This window comes from Malania oleifera, chromosome 10, assembly GCF_029873635.1.
Source record: "Malania oleifera isolate guangnan ecotype guangnan chromosome 10, ASM2987363v1, whole genome shotgun sequence".
NCBI classification, from domain to species: domain Eukaryota; kingdom Viridiplantae; phylum Streptophyta; class Magnoliopsida; order Santalales; family Ximeniaceae; genus Malania; species Malania oleifera.
This window is the reverse complement of record NC_080426.1, coordinates 20,600,358-20,621,379: the sequence shown is the minus strand read 5'-3', so window position 1 is coordinate 20,621,379 and position 21,022 is coordinate 20,600,358. Positions and strand designations below refer to the sequence as shown.

Genomic DNA, 21,022 nt, shown 5'->3' with positions numbered 1-21,022 from the left:
CAGAGGCTTTGTCTTCTTGTGCTGCTCTCTTCCAAAAAGTCTTAAAATAATGCCCTCATCCTCCACGCTTCTTCCTTTTTTTATTTTATTTTATAATATTTTCTGGGCATTGGACGTCTCGCCTTAAGCCCACGTGAGCTGACCCCCCGCCACGAGGCCATGAGCTCCACGTGCTGCCACTCCAAATCATTATTATCATTATTTATTTTTTATTTTTTTAATTTTTATAATCATGCACATTGATGCATTTATAGTAATTTATTAAATGTCAAAAATCAAACTTAAGACTTTAGCATCATTAAAGTCGAATCTCACCCTTACCACTTGAACGTATTTAGTTGGATGACTCTAAATTATTATTATTATTATTATTATTATTATTATTATTATTATATCCAAAAATAGAGTTAATTAAATGTAAAGCTACAATTAAAAGTTAATATTGAGAATAATGTGAAAAGCTACTTTTAATTTTTAACTTTTGATTCTGTTTTACTTTTTGAATTTTTTAGCATTTTTTTAACTCTCATCATATGGACTGCGATGAAATTCATATCTTAACTCACATATTCAATTTATAAGGAAATCGAACCCATTAATTAACTTAAATATTTTTGTGAATTATTCAATTTGAATTTGTTGAATTAGATAATTTTTTAGATAGGCCAATCTTTACTAGTCATTTGGGGCCTTTCAAGTCATTTTTGGTTAGTATTCGGGTGCAAATTATGACAGCGCACAAAAGGAATTATTTTATAAAATGATTTTTTATATTATTCCAAAAAAAAATTAAATATAAATTTTAAGTTGCAAATAAATAAGTAAATCAGTAATAGGAAATTATGCATTCTCTTAATTTTATACACCTTTATTGCACTGAAAAACTATGCTCGTGAGCACTATAAAAATTGCTTTTTTTTTCCTAGTCTCTCCATAAATTTATTAATCCAATCTAAACAATAACGAAATTACTTTTAAATTTTAAAAATTTAAAATTAGCTCTTGATTATATTATAAGAGACTATCATGTTTAATGTATGTTGTTACGGTTTGAAAATCGAACGATTTTTGTGAATTGTTCCTTAATCACGATCGTTTGAAAAGAGTTAAGGATAAGTTGAAGCAGTGGGAGTTATCCCCAAACTATTATCATTTAATTTTTTTTAATTAGTCACTTTTAACAGAAGCTATACAGCAATTTGGTGAAGATGGAAAGGCTGCCATCAATCATTATCAGCAATGGGAAAAAAAAAAAAAAAAAAAAAACTGTATTTGAAAGGACAATAGAAAGCTAAATGAATGTACAAGAACACTTTTACAGTAGTGCAAATTTATTTATGTACCATACCTTCTCAATTTTTCTCTCACACTGGGCCCTGTACGTCACGTGCTACCTTTAATTATTTGTTTTTTTTTTTTAAAGAAAAAACTTAACTTATAAACCGTAAATTTTATATTATAATTTAATCAAATTCATATAAATATAGATTCAAGAATGGACAAGGTAAAAATTTGTATTTTCATCTTATTATTGTGAGAAAAAAATTATTAAAATTATTGGCTAATGAGTGTGGATTCAAAATACCCAATATTTATCTCCCATTTTCATACCTAATTCAATTAGTTTGACATATTTTTAAATAAAGAATTGTTTGGTATCACTATAAAAGATTATAAAAATAAAAACTAAAAATTGAAATTAAAAATAAAAAATCAAAAGCTAGTAAGTTTCCTTTTGATAAATTTTCTCAAGCATTTAAAGTTATGTGGAATATTATTTGACTTAAAAATTAGAATGATTATTTTTAATTATAATTATAATTTATTTTGTAAAAATAGGATGAGAAAAATACTACAGTATTGAAAATGTTTCACATTATAATATTGTTTTCCTTAAAATGTTATTTGTTCTCTTCTTTCTCATTTAACTTAAAATTTTTCTAAATTTTCAAAAACATAAATTTAAACAATAAAAATTATATTTATTTATTTATTTTAAAATTTTAAATTTAAATATGGGTGAATTAAAATAATGTAAAAGTACACTGATTTTCCCAAACCACAACCTAAATTTTCATAAAGACAACATTAATTTCCGAAAGATGAAATCATTGCATGGGTTTTTCAAGCCATTCAATTTTCAGGTATTCAAACGCAGCCTGCGCATCTATACGTCAAGCATTCAACCATCATCAAGAAGTAAAGTGGGCTTCGTCACTCTCATCCTCTTCCTATATAAACCCCCCTTTTCCATTTTGGCTGCCATTATTGGTGATGTCCTCTAGGCTCTAGGATACTTCCTTGAAGCTGTAAGATCTGGTCCGAATCCATCTCATGTTGGTACCCTTTTCGCGCTGATCGTTGATTCTCTCCATTTTCTCTCATTTTCCTTCATTTTCCCGCTTTTTTTCTTTCCCGTCACCATCCTCGAGGAAATCGTCCGGAACATTGTTTTGTAGTCCGCTCTGCATCTTCTTGCCACCGCCCTCTGTCCCAGTTCGGGTTTCCATAGATTCAGTGTCGTCGTTCTTCGTATGAGATATATTTGAATTCACTTGAATCTGCTCTGTTCTTCGATATGGCCGATAAATCGCAGAAATGGGTGTTGACGGTGACGGCCCAGACGCCGACCAATATTGCCGTGATCAAATACTGGGGCAAGAGAGATGAAACCTTGATTTTGCCTGTAAATGACAGTATCAGTGTTACGCTGGATCCGAATCATCTGTGCACGACCACCACCGTGGCCGTCAGTCCTAGCTTTGAGAAAGATCGGATGTGGCTCAATGGCAAGGTAAAATTCTGATTTCATTTTTATGTTTTTTTCAATTTTTGAATCCTGGGTTCCTAATTTATTTGGCTTCTGCCATGTTAAAAAAAAAAAAAAAAGTAAAAGGTGGGGCGGGGACAGAAAAGAAAAGAAAAACTCTCTTCAGCTCAGTCAGAGAGTTGAATATTTAATTTGAGGTTTTTTGTTTCTTAGGTTGCAAATAATGAAATGTTCAGAAGAATTTGGATTTCTAATGTGAAAACAGAGCATTTGGGTTTTTCTTTTGTTGTGATTGTTTTTTTCTCCAAATACTGTGATTCATCTTGGGTTTGTTGGTTACTGTAGGAAATTTCTCTCTCCGGCGGTAGGTATCAGAATTGTTTGAGGGAAATTAGGAGTCGAGCTAGCGATGTTGAGGATGAGGAAAAGGGTATTAAGATCGTGAGAAAGGATTGGGAGAAATTGCATGTACATATTGCTTCCTATAACAATTTTCCAACTGCTGCTGGGTTGGCTTCTTCTGCTGCTGGGTTTGCTTGTCTTGGTAATATATCCATTTCAAAATCTATTTTTTTGATTATATGTATATTACTTTAGCCATGGTTCGAGATCAAGGAGACAACTTCTCTGCATAAAAGAATGGGTAATGCTTGACCCTGCCCTTCCCCTTGCAAAGCGGGAGACTTGTAGCCCAGGGACGCCCTTTTCTTTAATATTTGTATTACTTTGCTGTGATAAAGAGATTTATGGTATTAACATGAGATTATACACATGCGCTTGTGACTATTTAAGAGGTTGTTTGTTGTCATGATAAACTAGAGTCCCACAGTGATTTGAAACCCTGCATTTTGTATATTCTTAGTCTTTGCTTGGACTGGAACAACTGTAATTTTGCCATACTTTTGTTACAGCCACGCACTGCAAGTCTGTCTTGGGACTTGTAATATGTCCACGACGGTTCCTTTATAGTTTATTTTGGCCTTCGTTGTGTTCTAGATAAAAAACCATTCTGAGTTTGTGTAACTAATTATTTCATTTTCTCTTGCAGTTTTTGCTCTTGGAAAGTTGATGAACTTGAAGGAAGATCAGGGGAAACTTTCTGCTATTGCAAGGTATTTCGCTATTAATTGAAGTGTGTGCATATACTATCTTTCTCTATTTTTTATTGTTGTCTTCATGTTGGGAATTCGGAGAATGCTAGTAAATATTGGCAGTGAAATTGATTTATTGACTAATCAATTATTTATTTATTTGCTTACTGATTTTTATGTGTACAGGCAAGGTTCTGGCAGTGCTTGTCGCAGTTTATTTGGTGGCTTTGTCAAGTGGATCATGGGAAATGTAAGTTACTAAGTTTGAATCCCAAGCTTTATCTTTGGTGTCATCAATTTAGAAAGCTTGGCACTGATTCTGCATGTCTGTATTTGGCCAGGATGAGAATGGAAGTGATAGCATTGCTGTTCAGCTTGTAGATGAGAAGCACTGGGATGATCTTGTTATTGTTATTGCTGTGGTATGTAAAATTTTCCCCCACACTGCATTCTTGTGTTTAAATGAGATGGCTTCTTGTTTCAGTGGTGAAGTTATATACTTGAATGTGTAATAGTGTGTATTTCTAAAAAGACTTTTTCATTTCTAATGTTATGTTCAGTTCACAAAAAAAGAGTAAGGTGCAAGTAGAAAAGAAATTGTATAGGGATATAATTTAATTACAAAAAGGGGAAAGAAGCTCATGCTAAAGTTTGTCGTGTTTGATCTACAATCGAATCAGATGGGAAGTTGTATTCAGAAATATGGGAATAATCATTCCTTGTCTCTCTCATGTAATGGATTAATAAAAGACTTTTGTATTATCATTTGCTTTATGATGAAATTTCTATTCCTTTTGTGACTTATCAATCTCTATACTATGACTATTTTATTCCTTGGAAAAGACATTTTGTAAACCAGACGACCTAAGGGGCTTTTTGGTATCGGTGTAAAAAATTTAGGGAAAAAAAAAAAAACTAGAAACTAGAAACTAAAAACTGAAAATGAGTTAAATATTTGGTTAATATATGTCATACTAAAACAAATTTAAAACCTGATTGAATGCATATTTTTTGACCTTGAATAAAAAAGAAAAAGAAAAAATATGATTAAAAAAAATGAAAATGCAAAAGAATGCAAACCAGAAAATATTATAACAAAAATATAACTTAATTATAATTTTTTACATAATTATTATATTTCTAAACTCATTTTTTAGTACTCCAAGAACAGACCTAATGCATATGAAAATTGAAAAACATGAAAAATATTTTTTAAATGTCTTTTATGAATTTTTTCAAATGTTTAGAAAATTTATGAATATTTTACTTTAATTTTATTAAAATTCACATGGTCATTTTACTTTAAATTTATTAACAAATCTGTACAAATTGATTTAATCCACAATTAAATTCTGGATGCTAAATTATTGTGCCAACAAATTGCCACAATAACTCAAAACATAGACAATTGACAAATGCACTGTCATCGCCATTTCTTCACTGTATTGCAACAAATTACAAAAACAAAAAATGGAAAACGAAAATGATTCTAAACAGCCCCTAGGTTTCTTATCAATTTAGCCTCTCTACTCTCTGAGTTTGAAGTTGTAAGTTAATTTTAGATGTTTAAAAGTTGCCCTGTTTTAATAGTTGCATTCTGTGTACGACTGTCAGACCATTGTCAATAATATACTGAAACTTGTTTCTAACATGATCTCATTCTGCTGCTTCCAAGTTGTTTATTGCCTTGGTTTTTTTTTTTTCAGTTATTATTAATGACAGAAATTTACATTTCATTTACGAATAGATTAATTTTAGTAGGTTAGTTACAATTAATTATACAAGAAATTATGTTGTTATTATAAAACAAATAACAATGTGAAAAATTTTATTAGTGCATAATACGTAATAGATAAGGAACAACTATTTCCAAATTTTATCATGGGGATGTTTATCCCTTTCTTATTACATGTTGAATGAAATAATTAGAAACATATAAGGAATAACTATTCCCTTGATTGCCAAAATTTAAATTATATTCCATCTTATTCCAATGAATAGCTATTCCGTTGAACCAGCCCTTAAAGAAAAGCTGATACTTAATCTATTTTTGTATTTTTTTATTGGTTGTGACAAATTATTGTCTCTTGTGTCATGTGCGCTGCTGCATTCATAATAATATGTTGAATTACATAGCTTGAAGGGCACATTGTATAACGTTCATGTGAAGAAACTTCAACAAATTTCTTGGCCCATGCTCTCTCTTGCATCAGTTCATTTTTGCAATACTAATCTGAGTTCTGATTCTAGGTAAGCTCGAGGCAGAAGGAAACTAGTAGTACTACAGGAATGCGTGAAAGTGTTAAAACAAGTTTGCTTTTACAGCATAGAGCTAAGGTTCTTTTCATCCTTTATTTTTAATCACTTCTACAATGCCTATATTGTTTCATCTTTAATGAGATTCCTATTGTTTGCAGTTTTTGGGTTTTTCATTATTTCTAAATAATTATGCGTTTGAACTTTTATGGTTTTATGACCAGTTTTCTTTGGGAGTATGTGTCAACTTTTGGTTTCTATTTTTTTGAGTTTGTTGGAAGTTGGATATAACTTTTTTGATGTTTTATATTTCTTGTTCCATAGGAAGTAGTTCCAAAACGCATACTTCAAATGGAAGAAGCCATCAGAAACCGTGATTTTCCATCTTTTGCACAGCTGACTTGTGCTGACAGTAACCAGTTTCATGCAGTCTGCCTGGATTCTTCTCCCCCTATATTCTACATGAATGATACATCCAACAGGCAAGTCTTGTTTTCTGCCTTCTCTATTCCTGAATTTTAAGCAGCACCAAATATTTTAATTTATTTAATTGGTCTTTCAGCATCATTAAAACATGCTTCTGATTTTGGCCTACTATTGTTTCAGGATAATCAGCTATGTTGAGAAGTGGAATCGTTCTGAAGAAACACCTCAGGTTTGTTTATTTATTTATTTGTTTATTTTTTCCTTCTGCCTCATTCACTAATCCTTGTCCACTTTTAATGTGCTAAAGTTGACATAAATTTTATGTATCTTCCTCTCATGTAGCCGACCCTACCTAGTGGTTGAGGCTTGTTGTTGTTGCTTCTGTTTCCTCTTAAGAGGAATTTTGGATGGATTTAACTTCCAAGATATGAGTGCATTTCAATCTTTATAACTTGGTTGTAGTAACTGTATTCTTATTGCGAACATAAATAATTACAAAACTGATGGGGCAACTATGCAGACCTACAGCTCTCTCGCTCTCCCTCCCAAAAAAAGCTAAAAAAAATAGCAGTTTTGCTTGGCCTTGTACAAATTAATGGTTTGGTAAATATTGGTATGAATTCTTTGTAAGAGATTCAAAGCTTGTATACTCAAATATTTTTTGATTCTAGGGGCACTTGATCATTTGTGATGTGTGTTAATCTTCTTTGTTATTGCCATTGGTCTCTCAAAAATGTTTCCATTCCTGTTGAAAAAGCAGACCAATGTCAAGGCACCTTTATGTATTCAAGGGGCACTGGAATGTCAGTTTACCTGGAGCTGGATGGATTGAGCCCTTTCACTAGGTCCAGTTATCATGTCAATTCCACTTTGAGTTCCTGCTGGAACTCCATTGGTCTGGTCTTTAGATAAGATGAGAATATTTATGAGCTCTAATTGTGTTGCCATGATTTCTCATAAACCTTGACTTGTTTTGAGATCTTTGACAGGTAGCGTATACTTTTGATGCTGGGCCAAATGCAGTTCTAATTGCACGTAACAGGAAGGTTGCTGCAGCTTTGCTTCAAAGGCTGCTCTTCTACTTCCCTCCACATGAGGATACTGATTTGAACAGGTATTTTGCTTTTAGATATAATTTTTGCAATAGAAGTGGTGTCAATGGCACTGGTGAAATACGAGTGCAAATCTGAAGAGCTCTAGAAGGCACATACAAAAACGAGTATTCTGATAGTTCCTTTCTTTTTCTGTAGTTATGTTATTGGTGATAAATCGATACTACAAGATGCTGGGCTTAAGGGGATGAAGGATGTGGAAGCTTTGCCGCCACCTCCAGAAATCAAGGATAACGATCCAGCCCGGAAGTACAAAGGTGATGTTAGTTATTTCATCTGCACAAAGCCAGGGAGAGGGCCTGTTTTGCTTTCTGATAAAAGTCAGGCTCTCCTTGATCCTGAAACGGGGCTGCCCAAGTAACCTAAGAGGGCAATTTTTCCTGCATCTGTTCGCTTTTTGGGTTACCCTATATTTCCCCTTGGTGAGAAGTAACCCTCTTAGATGTCTTTTCTGGTGTGCTAGATGTCTTGCAAATTTTGTGTTGTTTTTGTCATGTATTTGTAATTTTTTTTTCTTGGGTAGTTCTATCCAAATAATGTCCGTTCTGTTGTTGACATGATAGTGAATAATTTGTTTTTGCTCAAGTAATTATAGCTTTTTCGAACTTCCAAAATTTTCCGACTTAAACATCAAGAGCTACAGTGCAGAAGGTACTGTTTTGGGGTCTCATTTGAGTCTCAAAAGCGGCATGAGCTGAGTTGTGGTTTATAGAATCGTTGGAGATATTTTTGGGGTCAAGGAAATTTTCAGTGCTTGGTGTTTGGATTTTGAGGTCGCCAGACTTAGTGTATTGTTTCCTTCATACTAGTTCTGGTGTCATACACAATGCTGCACCCGGTTGAGCTTTCTTTCTTTTACTGAGATTCCAATACCAAGTAAAGAAAATACACTTTATGATCAAACTCTGTTTCACTATTTTGCTGATTGTAACAATCACTTAATGATTTGGTACAAAGACAAAACATGGTTTAAAATTTCAGAACCATTCTGTTGTCTTAATATAGTCCCCTTTAGGGTGTTGGGTTAGACCCGAACTCTCCCTTACAGATTTTTTATGTTTGCTTGAAAGCTTTGTATTGCTTGTCATAGAACAGAGTAATAGGAATGCATTTTTGGGAACTTGGCTGTGTGTTTTCACTCCACACTAAAAGGGGCAGAAAATGAATTATGACTCCATGGTCCTTTAACCAATGTCCACCCATGTCAATGAATAGTCTAGAGTTGTCTCTGGTTTTCTATGAATGTTATTGGAGCTCGAAAGAAACAGAGGAGACTTGGGAATTAACTCCCATACCCTCACGAAAAAATATCCCTGAATTGATTTGCCTCTTGGTATTTGTGCCCAATCTCTACCTATTATCAGCTTAAACATGGTTGATGAAGAAGAATTAATGTTGCGTTTGGAAATATAAATTTCAGATCTTGGATTTGAATTTAAATTTTAGACAAATTTTAATACAAGTTTGTATAGCATTTTATTCAAATTCAATACAAATTGAAGTTTAAGAACTCTCCTAGGGTGAAAGGAAAGCGAGAAGGTGAATGAGATGTAGGGGATCTCTTATATTTCTCCAATTTAATCCTAATAATAATAATCTTGACACCGACTCTGAGGGTCAAAATTTTTAAACATTTTTTAATTTGACAAAATATGCAGACTTTTACCAATATTTTAAAATTTTTGTATACATCTTTTACATTTATTTTTTTTGAAAATTTGTATCTGGCATGTCTTTTTATTAAACCTAAAGGAGGTCAATATTGCTCTTATCCTTTTAGAATTTCTGAAAATGCTGAGAATGATGGTATTTATTATAGGCCCATGAATATCACGGGCCATGTGATGGCCAATGGTGGAGTTGAGAGGATGGGCTCGTGATATCATGGGCCTATTATGCACAGTATTTTCCAATGTTGGGCTATTTCTATTCAAAAACCCATTAATTTGGAACCTCAATTGATGGGATGATACTAAGTCACAGAAGCAGGCGTTGACCCAAAGTTTAATATGCTTGAATAAGATACGAGCATTTGTTCTAGCCTCTCAAGATTTCTTATGTGAATGACCTCATGGAGGGCAACCAGGCACTCTTGGCCGCCATCCATAGACACGCGTGCAGTGTCCTACCATCCAGGCATGTATTAGTAGGAAGATCGTAGGCTGTATAAGAATGTTTTAGGTTTCAAGATGTCTTTTAGCGGGCAAAACCGTGAGACTGTTGCATTTAACAATGCCAATGGGGTGGTGAACCTTGAAAACTTTGAACATTTTTAAGTATGGTATATCCTCCAAGCGACATTCCATTTGAGTCAGCACTCAATTCTTAAAACATCATTTCTGATGATTCTCACCTCAAACCTGTTTGGAAAATCTTCCTCCTAAAATTTAATAGTGTTACTTTTTCCTCATTTTCAGAAATGATCAGTTTTCTGTGCCTAGCAAAAACATAATGAAGTTTTCTTGTGCAATTTGATTATGAACCATCACAAAATTCAGCTCTGCTTCATTAATCTGGTAATCTGTGTAAAAAGTAAAGGCATTGAACAAGACTACTATAGGTACATAACCATGCTATAGCCCTGTTCTGTAGTAGTACACTAATAATCTCAATCCTTCAAGCAAAAATATTAAACAAGGAAAAGAGTCGAAAGGCTTTGGATGAAAAATGGTAATGGATCCAAAACATATGGAACGCATCCAGGCACTATGGGAAACCAGGAGCTTTTTGTTTTTGTTGGGATGGTTGAACGGGTGTGAGGTTGAGAGCTTAAAATGCCAGTGCCTGGCCAGTAACCAGAAGTGGGCTACTTCTCCCCAGGTAAGAGTGCCTTTAGAATAGCTTCACTTGCTCCTTCTGCACATGGAAAAAGATGTCCAGCACCTGGTAACTCATGGTAGTGAACCCATGGAAGCCTTCCAGCAATATGGCGTTGCAATGTGGCCGGTACAAGCCTATCATCGTCTCCCTGCCATACATGAACAGACCCCTCATTGTTTGGTAAAGGGTTCTTGAGATCCATTGGGTCAAATTCCCAGCTCCCAAATCCAATAATCAAGTCTCGATTCATGGACTCGAGCACTCCTTGTTGCATTGCATGTCCCTGAGGCCAATGATAATCTGTAACTGTTAGAAGGATCAAAAGATTATGAAGCATTTGTGCAAAATGTGTCCTATATAACCCAAAACAATCACTAGGAAATTTTAGCCCCAGTTCACTCGCATGATGTTACCATTCACTTACAAAAGTCATGCTGGCCAAGTTTGTCAGAACCCGGATAGTGGGTTTCAAAAGCTCTTACTAGAAAAATTTTGAAGAAATAACAAAATTTTCCAATGATTTTTTCATCATGTGGCTTGTTTTCATCGATATACACGCCACAATAAAAACTGATACACTTGCCTGTACAAAACTCTCCCTCTCTCAGCCAACTCTATTCAACAGTATGTATTTGCTTGGATCACCTTGTGTATGGTCAAACCCTAAAAGGGAGACCTGGATACCATTGGTCACAGGAAAAAAAAGGGTTTACACTCAAAGATTAGTAGCAGGGCCTGTATAATGCAAAGTTCTTTCTACTGAAATTACGGCTGAGAGACCGTGCATGTGCTGTGCAGAATGTTCAAGAGTGTGGGAGTCTTATTCATATTATCTTGCCATTACTAGTGTTTGGTCTATTGTTTCTTGATCAAATAGGAGAGGACGAAGTACCTCATGTGCTTTCCTTGCGGCTAACTTGGGAAGAAGTTCAATATCTCGAGGAGAGAAAATACGTGGACTGCCGCTAACAGCACTACTTGCAGGAAACAATTTCTGGGTGTTCCACCAGTATGCGAGCCATGGAGCATAGTGAACGATACGAAGGCACCACTGGTCCTGTAGGGGTAGTTGGTTGTAGACTGCTTCAGATAAATTGGCAGGAAAGCCTGGCCACCAGTAGTTGACAACTGGAGTGAGCAATGCTGCTCCTGCTAGCCTACCAGTAATCAAATTTCCAGCTTGAGAAAGTTAAGAAAGGTGAAAGGAAAAAAAGGCACTACACAGAAAACCCAATTACATAAACTTGGCTACAGGCGCTACAGCTTACCTGTGAGGGATGTACTTGAGACAGCCCCACACTGCCTGGCCTCCCATAGAAAACCCAATAACATAAAACTTGGACCCAAGTTCCAACTGATCAGCAAGCTCTTCTACATCCAAGGCCAAACTCTTCACATTTCGCTTCGGATTGGGATCACTTTCTCCATAACCAGGCCTGTCAAACGACACAACGTACACACCTAGTTCTTGAACAAGCTCCTGGCAAAACATCCACCATGAACTCAACCAGGGCAACCTTCACATCAAATTTAGATGCCATTAAAGAAAATTTTGATTCGATTGAATACCGGGGAGAGGTATGTCACGATCACCTCATCGTGTCTGCAAGAGGCAAAGGGATGAATATAGACAATCTTGTGTTTGGCCGATTCTCTTGGGAGACCAAGCTCCTTGTAGGCCAAATGCCTTCCATCCCTGAGCTTTATCCTTGGTGCTGTTATTGGGGGGCCTCCTGGGGAGCCACAGAGGTTGGAAGGCGGAGGGTGGGTCACCTGGTATGCCCATGCCAGCAACCCAACAAACAGCACCACTGTAATTGTCCTCAGCATGCCTGAACATATTTTCAGTTCCTTCTTAATTTCGAGATATTTGGTAAAATTCAATTTTAAAGCTTGGGAAAAGGGTAATAGGGGGTTTCTTTTCATTTATTTTCATTTTAAAATTCTTCTCCTTTGTCAAATACGTAGGTTGAAGAATCAAGATGTGGGTAATTGTCAAAAAAATTTCAGAATAGGTTTTTGGAAATGTTATCAGAATGAGCTTGGATTTTCGCAATAACAAAAAACTCAAGAAACGTCATCATCAAAGCAAGTACAGAGGCTGAATTCTGGATCAAGACCATGTATGAAACGTTCTGATGTTCATTGAAATATTATAAAATAATATTTGGTTTACAATTTCATATGAAAGAAAATGAATGTTAAAGAAAATACAGATTTTAGAACCTCTAGACTCCCTTTGATTGAGATTTTTTTTTTTGTTTGAGAAGAGAAAATAAGAAAAAAATACTATATCAAATCATTTTTAAAGAAAATAAATTTTTTTGTCATACTAATTCTTTATTGTATTTTTCTATATCAAATACAATTAAGTAATAAAATTATTCAAAAATGAGAAAATAAGAAAAATCAAATGTAATTAGGGGGAAAAAGCAAGTTTTTATTTATTGATTTATCATTTTATTTTTCTCACTTTTTAATGACAAAAAACATGAATTTTATACATACATATATATATATATATATATATATTCTTTTTTATCTAAAGTTTTCAAAGGTTTAAATGGGACATTGAGGATCCTAACCAAGAACAATGAGAGAAGTTTGTAATCTCCAAATCTTTAAGATATTAAACAGTTGATCCCAGAATGATACAGGAAACATTCACATGCTATGATTATGAAAAACAAACGGGAGGTGAAGATTTCCATTTAATTTTAATAAATTTCCAAAGCAGAATGAATGTAAACAACTATTAGGGAACGCAAAAAAGGCTTGCGTCATAAATTCATTATGGATACCCTCTGTTATTGAAATTCTTAGTTAGTTAAGGACCATTTAAACAACCCAAGAAGGAAGAAAAGGCAGAAATCAAATCATGGCTCTGAAAAACATAGGAAATGCAAAATGGGTTTGTTCTGAGATGATCAGAACTTCAACAGATGCATAGGCTACGGAAGCCGCTGTGTGTGTGTGTGTGTGTGAGAGAGAGAGAGAGAGAGAGAGAGAGAGGGAGAGGGGGAGAGAGAGAGAGAGAGAGAGAACCTGAAGAGGAGGAGGAGGTGGTGTTGGATTTCCGGGTGTGAGACCTGGCTGAAGCAGCTGATACTTTCCTAGTAGCTTCCGCCATTACTCATAATCAGATTCTCATTCTTAATAAACACATGCATAAACAAATTAATTAAGAATCATTAGCAAAAAAATCTCCAAATCCAGAAGAAAAGTTATCTCAGAATCAACTTGGAAAAAGATGATCGGGGTGGGTAAACCACAGAAGGAAACGAATGCTTCAAAGTTCAAACCCAGAGGAAGCAGCTCAAATGGGACTCACACAGAGCAACAACAGGGCAGAGAGAGAGAACAGAGAACAGGGACAGAGAGAGACGATTTAATTGGAGACAATTTGGTGGGGGGGGGGGGGGGGGGGGGGGAGTGGTGTTGGGGAGGCGTGAGGGTCGGGTCCGAGCTTGACTTTCTAGAAGATCTGATTTAAAGCCTCAGTCCTGTGGTTCACTTCTGTTCGCCAACCAACCACACACAGGAAAATAAAATATAAAATAATTTATTTTTATTTTTTAAAAATGAAAAAATATATACATTAGAAATATAGAAAATTTAATCTAAATTATACGAATAAAAAAATTGAAATTTTAGAAATTAAATAATTAGTTTTATAAAATAAAAATACTTTCAAGGTTAGTATATATTGTATTATGAAAGTTAATTAAAGAAATAATTTAACTTAACATATGAAATAATTTTTTATTTATTGATAATATTTAATGCATTTTATAAATTGTAAATATCAATGATATTGAAATTTCACCACCACTCTGACAATCCTGTAATTATCTAATTTTACAATTGAAAAGTCACTACCAAGTTGGATGAACTGGAATTATAATAAAAAGGTATAAAAATATTTTTATTATTTTATTTAATGGATGTTAGCTCGGTTATTTTTCGATAGATAGTATAAGGGGTTGCAAGGGTTGTTGTTTAAAAGTTTAAGCGAACATTTTTAAAGGATAGTATAGCTTAGGAGGTATAAGTGTATTTTCTCCATTAATAATAAAAGTTTAATATTTAATTTTAAAAATAATTTATTCACATTAGAATAAATTTTTATTTTTAATATAATTTTGTATAATAGAAATACATTGGAATATGAGTTTTCTTTTCTATTTTTTTTCTTTTTTTTTTTTCAAATAAAATTCTAGATCCAAACCAGTACCAATTTACTTATGGCAAAATACATAAAATCATGCTGTAATTTTATAAAAAAACAAAGAGCTACCTTTTGGTAAACAACTTTTCTAACTTTTAAAACTCTATTTTTAAAAGTTATAAATTTGAAACTTTTAAGCTAAAAGTTAGATTTTATTATGTTCTATTGTTTTCCTTAATTTTTTAAAAAATATTACAAATTATCAATATATTAACTTTAATTTTAAAAAATATATATTAATTTTAGTTATTTTAAATACTTTTAAACGCCTTTTAATTTTTTTTTACCATACCTTCGAAGTTATCTTTTTCTTTATAACAACTCATTTTTCACTAGGAGACTAAACATTTTTAGAACAAAATCAGTAACTATAATCTAATATTTTAACTTTTAAAAAATTATTATCCATAGAAAATACATTAAAAATGCAAAAAAATTGAATCCATCTCAATTTTAAGGACATGTTATGGATTATACCCATAAAAATATAAATAATATTTATTTATGGAATGAAGTAATAAAATATTTTTATAATAATTAATTTATTTATATCATTAATTAATTAGTAATTATCCATACAAAATTATAATTTAACTATTAATAATGTTACAGAAAATATTATTCAAATATTATTGGCAGTTAAAAATTAAATTGTAAAATTATAAGGAGGTTTTAAACACTAATCAATTTATATAGGATGGTTTTAAATATTAATTATTATATTATTATTTTAGGAAGTAACTCAATTACTGGTAGTAGTAGTAAAATTAATTAATTAATTTATTATTAACCGTATAAAAGTTACTAATCCAATTATTATTAAAGATTACAACAATGTTAATCCAATTATTGATAGCGGTTACAATTTAAATAATAAATTTGTAGTAATTTATTAATCGATTTATTTATGTCATCAATTAATTCATTTATTAGCAGCTAATATAGAAATTACTTATACATGTATCAATAGCAAATAAAAATGAAGTTACAATTTAAATTAAAAAATTAATTTAATTATATGTACATATCAAAATTATTAATTTTATTATTATTATAGGAAATAAATTTTTTTTTTTATTTATGTTGTCACTGACAAAATCCTAAATTTTTTCATACAAGTAATATAGTTAATGCAAATCGGCCGATAATCATCTTCAACTCATTGAAATTGAAAGTTAGATGCAAACCTCCTTTCAAACTTACTTTTTATGATTAAAATTACTAATCTAGAAAATAATACATAATATGTTGCAGAAAGCTTTCAAATAAGAAGGAGTATTGGAGGTTTAATTTCAGGTAGATACACTCATGGAACCAACGGTACCTATAGATGGTAAATGATTCATATGAACAAGTATCTAATTATATCGGTAAATGATTGGTCAAAGCATATATAAATTGTTTATAAAAAATAATAATAAAGTCAATTATAAAATACTTTAACTAATTTTCAATTGCCACGTCTACTAAAATTTTTGTTGTAAAGTAAAATTTGAAAATAGTATAAGTAAAATAATTATGCCGAAGCTGTGGGATGTAAAAATGCATCGGTAGGGGAGCGTTCCGCCTTAGAGAGAAATACCTGCGTGAGCAACGGTGGACGAAGCGGAAGCGAGAATGTCGGCTTGAGTGACGTTTTATTATTTTAACCATACTTTTATAACATTATTTGATTGGGAGATGAAAATGAGCATTTTTTTAATTAAAATTTTAATTTGTATTAATTGTATAAATGTCAATCAAACTGGTTGTTAGTTTCTTATTTTTAGTTTCTATTTCTAGTTTGGGCTTTTCGTTTCTTTAATTTTAAAATGTGACACCAAACAGTCCCTAAACAAATACATTTTTATAATCTGTTTCTTTACTATGTAGAAATAGAAATAAAAGATAGAAAACAACAACAATAGTAAACAAGTCTTAAGAAATGTTATTTTCATAGTCATTTTCATAAAATTTTTTACATTAAAATACTAATTAATATTTGGGTAAAAGACAAATATACTTGAGACTTGACCTTTTCCTTGCAAGTTGCGACTTTGGGAAGATAAGGCAAGTTGCGTATTTCAACATTTAATACCTAACATTCAAATTAATGGTTAAATATGGCAGGTGATATTCTACTTTATCCAAGCCAATAATTAATTTGATATAGAAGAGTGAATTAAAATATGATGAAATAAAATACAATTAATTATTATAATTTTATATATTCGTCTTATAATTTTATTTATTTTATTTTTTCATTAATAAGTTTATATATATATATATATATATATATATATATATATATATATATATATCCCTTGCAATGGGAGGTTCTTGAGGTTTATGTGATTTTTTTAAAAAAAATTATATCGTTTCATTCCATCTTGAAATGAAAACTTCACTTGAAAATTTTGTAGCTTTAATTCTATTATCGTAATATTATTAAAAATTTATAATAAGCTCAAACGAAAATTTTAAAAATATTGTGCACATTGTACGAGCTACCATCTAATATTTATAATAAATCAAAGGATTACAATAATCTTAAATGGATATTATAAAAAAGAATATAATCACATCATATTTTATATAATTAATATGTAGAAATAAAATAAAATTTTAATCATAAAAAAATGTTGACTTTTTGAGTCATATCTCATTTTGATTATGACAAATATAAAGTATCTTACCTGTACATTAAGTATGTGAGCAGGATTATCACTTTACATGCACAGATAGTAAGGATAAAATAGAAGTCATGAGGAGTTGAAATTCAACTTCACCTGACATATGACAGGATAATACGAAGTGCAAAAGGAATGAAGACAGTTTGTCAATTGTAATTGCATTATATTTTCTTTGGATCTGTAGTAATTATATGGTTTGAAATATTTGCATCTTATGCATGATAAGGATTAAATGCTTAAACTCAAAGACCATAGAACTAACCATAGGATTCACAACTCTTTATAGGAAAATGTCATAAAAGGTTGACAAAGTTTAAGGACAAAATTAGGGCATAGCTTGACTCTTCAAGGTGCTCAGTCGGCCAACCTCTTGGCGTTATAAACGCCTTAATCGACCAACTAGGCCAGAAGTCAAATGTTTGACTTGTCTCGATTGACCGACTTAGTTTTGAACTAAGCTTCCACGGTCGACCAAACTTTAAAATTGACTTTCTCTACCTACCCCGGCCGACCTGTTGGAATTGGTGTGATCCCAAGAGGGGGGTGAATTGAGTTTTAAAAACTTTTTGACTAATTTAAACATTTCACTGATTCAGCACAAATCATATCTCATTCAATGCACACGCGTGTATGTAAAATAATTAAACTATAAGTTTAGGCATACACATATGCAGTAAATCTCATTTAATTTAAATGTGTGCATGTAAATAATTGTAATCGTAAATAAACAAACACACACATACATAAATTTAAGTGCGGAAATATAAATGAGATAGAGAGGGAGTGACACACGATATTTGTTATTAATGTTTGATCAAACCAGCCTATGTCCCTGCTTTTGGCATACCCCCAATGGATTCCACTATCCCTACTCACCTAAACAGGCGGAGCAGAAACTGTTACAACCTCTCCTTACGAGACAAGCTAAACCCCAATTCAATTAAAAGGCTGAGCCCAACTTGTCTCCCTTATAGGACGGAGACTCTCTAGTTCAATTTTCAGGCTGAACCCAACTGATTTTACTTATGGGGCTGACATTCCCCAGTTCAATTCCGGACTAAACCCAATCAATACAATAAATATATTTTTCGTACATAAAATATGCTTCTAAATACAAGTAGAGATGTACATCATTAAAGCTCAAATACATACACTCTCTTATAATATGAAATAATCTTAGTAGAGTAAAAGTGTTTTTCAAATAGTTAATGCACAAATAAAATATACGTGAATATTATAAATATGTTATCCAACAAAGATTTTTGCAAATAAAAATATTTGGAAAATCTGAGATTTAAAGTTCAAGAAAATATTTATGCTATAAATAATTTCTCCTAATAATATTTATAATGAAAATAATCGAGAGAAAGCCAAGCAATACTCTCAAATATGATTTTCAAAATAAAAGTTAAGTGGGAGTAAAAGCTACGGATCAACAATACGAATGCCTAAAAATAAATGTACTCTCTTCAAAAATATTTTTGAAATAAAAGAATGGAAAAGAGTTGGAGAGATTTGTTTGAAAAAATTGCCCTAACGAAATGATTTTAACAATAAAGATTGATTGGGGGGAATTTTGATTAACAAAAGTTTAGAGAAAATTTTAGAGTTAATCTGTCACGCCCCGAACCCGCAGATGGGTCCCAAGTGTGAATATAGTAACCTAACCTGTCTCTGTATCAATTCAAACATACATGATACAATATAATAAGAGGGTCCGACTTCGTGAAGTACACGGATACCCTATACACATACACACATACATCCATACTCATCAGTTACGCAGCGAAAAATGCTTCATCTAGCTATATAACATATCATACCAGAGTCTGTACAAAACTAGGATACACAAACCCATACAAAACAAAAGTATACAATGCCATAAATACCGTACATACTCCGGGTGTTTACAAAACCATCACGACAACCCGGTTACAAAATCTCGTACCTAATTTGGTACTAACAGCAGCTAATGACACCCCCGCTTTCGATTGCTAGGATGCTAATTATGGCTACCTGAGGGACCTGAAAACATTGTACGCACATTCGGGGTGAGACACCTCTCAGTAAGGAAGAAAGCAGGTTATATCAGTGTGTGGCATACCAGTGTTACTTTACGCAAAACATAACACTATACAATACAATACAATTCAAAAATATTTCGTTACAGTTCCATACAATTCCATATAGTTCCAATATTTTCACAAATTCATTTCAATACATACGATACCCAAAACATATGGTCAGTGTCATCACACTAATACGCCACTATGCTATGAAACCCGAAACTTCAAGCAATTACATTGTCAATACGATGTAGCTCACACTAATACGCAACTACTCCATGAGCCCAAAGTTCCACAGCGATTACATTGCCAGCACGCAACTACTCCATGAAACTTGAAACTTCACAGTGATTACATTGCCATACAGTGCAGCTCACACTCCTCGGTGACTAGCCGGGATACGTAGTGATATTTCACACCCTCAGATATAGAGCCGGACACTCTCGCCTATGGTTTTCACACCGGTACATGGAGTAGCGTATGGTAATTAGCTACCACATAACTATTTTGGCATACGGTAATTAGTCACCACTAGCCGATTTCACAAAACCTGGAATCATTTTGGAGCTCATACACCTATACATATCCGTGTACGGTAATAAGCCGCCACATAGCTATTTTATAACATACCTGGAACAATTACATACAACCATACATACCACACTTATTTGGTTTATGGCAAATCATATCATTTTCCATTTCAAATATACAGTTTATGAAAATATTAATAACAGTCATCTCAATAATACAGTTTAAACAAAACAAATGGTTTTCCAAACAAAGTAGATATGATACACGAAATCCTCAAATTTTTTCAAAAACTGTAACCCAAAAATCTCGTATTTTTACCCGATAGATTTCCCAAAATAAGTTACCAAAACATACATACGATCGTAGCCTACAAGCTTACCGATTCTGATTTAAAAAATAAACTGATATAAACTGAATCCTCTTACCTTAACCCGAATTTCAACTACGAACTCTACGATCCCCAAAACTACGAACTGAGACTTCAAAACCTACAAACCACAGTACAATACATGCTTACAATTTGTACTACTACACTTATTCTGAATCAGAAACAAAAACCGAGCCTTACCTCAATTTTAACCCGAAACCCAAAAACGCTCAAAAACGAGATTTCGATCTACTAGAAATATAGAGAATCCTTCCCTGATCCTCGCACTAACGTTGGATTTACGATTCAGGCGACGAATGATGAAGAAAACTAGAGAGAGAGAGTTCTTCAAGTTCTAGAGAGAGAGGGAGAGGATATTTTGAGATTACTTAGTTTAAAAGCAATGGAAACTGATATTTATAACCCTTGGCTTGGCCGCCCTCATCGACGAATTGGTGTCCTTGTCGACGAGTCTGTCATTGCCTTCGTTGACGAAGCGGTGGCCTCGTCGACGAGCCTGAGATCCCCGATTTCCGAAATCTCTCAACTTCTCCTCGTCGATGAGCCTTCGAACTTCGTCAACGAGACTTACATGGACTTCATCGACGAACTTTGGCTTTGTCAACAAAGCTTGCCCAAATTACCACTTTACCCTTCTTTCATATAATTGATCCATATATCAC

General features: G+C 32.9%; 2 protein-coding genes across 4 annotated transcripts; one reads left to right on the top strand and one right to left on the bottom strand.

The window, feature by feature from the left end:
* Positions 1 to 2,068: 2,068 nt before the first annotated feature.
* Positions 2,069 to 8,269, top strand: LOC131165244 (diphosphomevalonate decarboxylase 2-like). Its single transcript, XM_058122854.1, has 10 exons — positions 2,069 to 2,794; positions 3,116 to 3,314; positions 3,819 to 3,882; positions 4,048 to 4,111; positions 4,203 to 4,283; positions 6,112 to 6,198; positions 6,442 to 6,599; positions 6,724 to 6,772; positions 7,533 to 7,657; positions 7,794 to 8,269. The coding sequence occupies exons 1-10, from the start codon at positions 2,579 to 2,581 to the stop codon at positions 8,014 to 8,016; spliced, it is 1,266 nt and encodes a 421-aa protein (XP_057978837.1). The 5' UTR covers positions 2,069 to 2,578; the 3' UTR covers positions 8,017 to 8,269.
* A 1,864-nt stretch (positions 8,270 to 10,133) lies between these two features.
* On the bottom strand, positions 10,134 to 13,952 carry LOC131166093 (uncharacterized). Of its 3 annotated transcripts, none has more exons than XM_058124367.1 (6): positions 13,807 to 13,942; positions 13,521 to 13,627; positions 12,045 to 12,307; positions 11,744 to 11,955; positions 11,368 to 11,632; positions 10,134 to 10,758 (listed from the first exon to the last, which is right to left on the bottom strand). In XM_058124367.1, exons 2-6 carry the CDS (start codon positions 13,603 to 13,605, stop codon positions 10,462 to 10,464), a joined length of 1,122 nt encoding a protein of 373 aa, XP_057980350.1. In that variant the 5' UTR covers positions 13,606 to 13,627; positions 13,807 to 13,942; the 3' UTR covers positions 10,134 to 10,461. The 3 variants fall into 3 exon arrangements, with proteins under 3 accessions (XP_057980350.1, XP_057980351.1, XP_057980349.1); XM_058124368.1 differs by having other exon boundaries at positions 13,716 to 13,880; XM_058124366.1 differs by having other exon boundaries at positions 13,521 to 13,952.
* Positions 13,953 to 21,022: the final 7,070 nt, after the last annotated feature.